The 3,719-nt window shown below is 66.2% G+C and overlaps 1 protein-coding gene across 1 annotated transcript in view; it reads left to right on the top strand.

Annotated features, from left to right (window-relative positions):
- The first annotated feature begins 1,109 nt into the window (after positions 1-1,109).
- The window catches only part of H696_03658 (hypothetical protein), a 3,817-nt gene continuing 1,207 nt past the window's right edge, over positions 1,110-3,719 (top strand). The window contains exons 1-3 of the mRNA XM_009497531.1: positions 1,110-1,228; positions 1,428-1,793; positions 3,056-3,125. Coding sequence (XP_009495806.1) covers positions 1,632-1,793; positions 3,056-3,125 — 232 coding nt within the window. The 5' untranslated portion in view covers positions 1,110-1,228; positions 1,428-1,631. The remainder of the gene's footprint in view (positions 1,229-1,427; positions 1,794-3,055; positions 3,126-3,719) is intronic.

The raw sequence follows: 3,719 nt of genomic DNA, 5'->3' as shown, positions 1-3,719 counted from the left end.
GGGGCGGGGAGAAGGCGAGGTCTGTCTCTTTAAGGGGAATACGCACCAGGGGGTCCCGAGAGGGAGGGAGCGGGAGGGAGCGGGAGGGGGGGGGGGCCTAGAAGGGAGCAGCCAGAGTCACCAGACGAGGGATGACCGACAAGCTGGGATAGGCAGAGCGAGAGCGGCTCGAGAGGGTGATGGTGGGGCCACCAGGCGGAGACCTCCGGGAGAGGCGAGGACTGCGGGGCAGACGCACAGGCGGGGGGCGGGGCAGGTCGAGGGAAATCTGCAAGTGGATGCGGGTGGATACGTGTTTGGGGATTGTGTGTGTGTGTGTGTGTGTGTGTGTGTGTGTGTGTGTGTGTGTGTGCGTGTGTGCGGTATCTCTGTGCAGTGCCTTCCAGTCCCCCGGCCAACACAGATGGAAAGTGCCTTATAAATGGTCTCCCACACATAGCCCGCAATCAATATTCCCACACGTGACTACGATCGGTGTTCCCACGCTTTCTGCGAGGGACGCGCGCGGTCGTCCCCGGCCGAGGCCCACGCATTCCGCGTGTGCGCGCGTGTGCGTGCACCCTCCCCTCGCGCTTTCCTGCAGATGTGCCCCACCCCCGCCTCCCCCCCGACGAGTGAGCGGCCCTGTTGGCGGACCGGGAAAAATGAGAAGAGCGCGCCATCTGCACATCCTAAATGCGAGGGGCGTGGGACGACCTGGCCGCCGCGAACTCGCTCGTCCTGCCCGGGCAAACGTTGGTCTACTGCGGGCTTCTGACCCGCCCCCGCGGCCGGAGAACGGCTGGCCGGGGCAGGGTGACTGGGGCGGGGTGGGGGGATGTGGGGCAGTGTGAAGGAACCGGTCGCATGGCACAAGCGGCCTGCCTGCCTGCCTGCCTGCCTGGTAGCTTGCTCGCTCGCTCGCTCGCTTGCTTTCCCCTCGCCTTTCGCTGCCTTCCCACCGGAGATCTGCCCCACGGCCAAGTTCAACCGGGGGGCGTATCCGGTGGAGGAGGCGAAGCGCAGGCATCGGTACCTGGGGCGTGAATTCCGGAGGCGCCGTAGCCCGGCCACCGAAATCGCACCGACCCCGAGCCTCGGGCCCCTTGCTCTCCGGCAAGAAGCCCCATCTTGCCCTCCTCCTCCTCCGCCCCTCCCTCTCCTTGACCACGCTACTTCCCCCCGCCCCTCCTGGTCGCCCCACGCGAACGAGATTGTGCCGCCACAGTTTCCACGCGCCCACATCCAGGTGCGTCCGCCGATGCGAGTGGATGGTGTGCCGCCTTCCGACGCTCACCCAGGCCGCATGGGGGCTTCGTGGCTCCAGGCCCCTGCCACTCATCTACCGCGTGCTGCTGGCTTGCCGCCGGCGGCGGTCTCGCCCTCACCTCGGCCGCTGACGCTCCCCTCCGCGCTTGCCAACCCCCCCGGGGTCCATGGTGCCACAGCTCCAGGACGCCACACTGCCTGGTCGGTTTTAGCCGGTCCACATATACACCTATATACACAGACACACGCGCGCACGCACACCCACCCACGCCAGCACGCATACACGCGCACGCGCACACGCCCGCACGCCCGCACGCCCGCACGCCCGCACGCCCGCATCCTTTGTCGCCCCCTCAACCCACCCGGATTTTGGCCCGAGTGATATGCCCGAGGAAACGTCCGCCTTCCGTGAGACCCTCTCGTTGGTCGACCCGTCGGAGGAGTTCCACGTTGATTCTTCCCTCTCACTGGAGATGACCCCCGCCCTGCGTGCTGCTATTGCCGGGACCCAGCCCCTTCGGGTTCTTTGCCTCCATGGCTTCCTGGTATGTTCCATTGGACACTCCCCCCCCCCCCTCCCGCCCTCCGCCCTCCTCTTCCCACGGTGCAAGGGCCCCGGGGCGCACCCGTGCCCCCACATGCGTGTTCGTGTGTGGGCACACTCCACGACGGCTCGTGGGTTGGTGCTTTGGGAGCGCCATTCCTGCGGGCGGGTCCCGTCGGGCCGGCGGGGGCGCGCCCCTTCCCCCCACCGGCGCACCTTCCCTCCGCCCACATATCCGCCCCTCGGCACCCCCTAGCCGGCTGAAAGTTGCTCCCGGGTTCCTGGCCCGCCTGCCGCGCGAATGTCGAGAGGGGTATGCGGGGCGAACGAGGCTCCCTCCTCTCCCCCCCCCTTCCCCTCCTTCGACCATGGGCCTGTCTGTTTGTGCTTGCATCGGCACACAAGCTTGCGTGCCCCCCTGTGTCTTGATGGCCCACGGGCGGTCGGCCCCTTGGGCCGATGCTCCCCCCTCTCGGCCGGTAGTGCGATTGGCGACTGGCATTTTTCTTGGCGCCCGAGCACCTAGGCAAGTCCCTGTCTCCCTTGGGCCTGCCCGGATAGGCTCCCTCCCCCCCCCCCTCCTACCCCCTGGAAGATGCAATTACCAGCCACCTCTCGGGGCCTCGGCCTTGACCGCAAGAGGGACAAGGCCTGCTGTAACATGTCCTCATCAACAGGCATGCCGGCCGGTCGGAGGGGCACCCACGAGCGCGCGCGCGCGCGCCTCATATGCCCCCTCCCCCCCCTTCAGGTGTTGCACATCTACCAAGCCACCGATGCCAGTCGACCAGCCGGGCAATGTCCCTTCGGCCATGCTGGGGGCATATGCATTCACATGGCCGAAGGGCATTGGAGACCAGGTCCACGATAGGGGCCCTCGCTGCCGCCGCCGCCGCCGCCGCCGCCGCGCGTACATACTTGCATGCTCGACACACTTTCCAGGCCCGGATCTGTGCATTTAACCGTCGCACTTGATCGCCAGCCTCGGCATATGTGCATGTGCCTGAGTGTCTCTGTCTGTCTGTGTGTATGTGTGTGTGCATGTGTGTGCATGTGCGCGTGGGTGTATGTGCGCCGGGAATCCCGGCTTACCCATGGCGCGGCGCCCCCCCCCCCCCCTTCCCAGTCAACCAGCTCCTCCCTATGTCTGTCCCACGACCGTCTCACTCTGACACACCACCATGCGATGGCCCACTTTCGGTCGACGCTCTCCTCCTCTGCTGGTCTCACTCGGGCTCTCGGGGTCTCACTGGGCCCATCAAGCAAAATGGCGCGACCCTTTCCCAAAAGACTGGCCGCCTGCGCAAGGCCATCAAGAAGGTTGCGAATTTCGGTGCGTCTCGCTTTCTCGGCCGGTGGCAGCTGAAAGGCGCCCCGACACATGCCCCACCGAGAGTGCCCCGTCGCCGCCATCACTTAGCCCTCGTCATTGGGGCCGTGACCTGCCGCTTGGATGGCTTCATGCCTCCGCCATGGCACCGCGTGAGTTTGTGTGTATGTGTGTATTATGCGTATGTGTGTGTGTGTATGTGTGTGTTGCGGGAGGTGTTTGACTCTGGCACTCTGGTCTCCACCCTGTCCGTCTGCCTGTCTGTGTTGTGTGCCTGGAATCTACGCCATTCCTCCTGCACCTGTGGTGGGGTTCGCATGCGCGCGCACACACACACACACACATGTATGTGTGGTATGTGTTCGCGCGCGCGAGGGAGAAAGAGCGAGGACAAGGGCGCACGCACAGAGGTGTGGGCGTGTTTGTGTTGCCATCCATGCGCTGTCCCCGGCCCACCCACCTACCCCCGGGCCTACTCGAGGTAAGGCGTGTTGGGCGGGGGCCGCTTTAGCACGCGCGATGACTGCCCCGAGCCCTGGGGGGGGGGGGGGATCAGCGGCCCGCGTGCGCGACTTCTTCCGAACCCGGCGGGGCAGG

This window comes from Fonticula alba, assembly GCF_000388065.1.
Source record: "Fonticula alba strain ATCC 38817 unplaced genomic scaffold supercont2.5, whole genome shotgun sequence".
Lineage (NCBI taxonomy): Eukaryota > Rotosphaerida > Fonticulaceae > Fonticula > Fonticula alba.
This window is presented reverse-complemented; position numbering and strand designations above follow the sequence as displayed.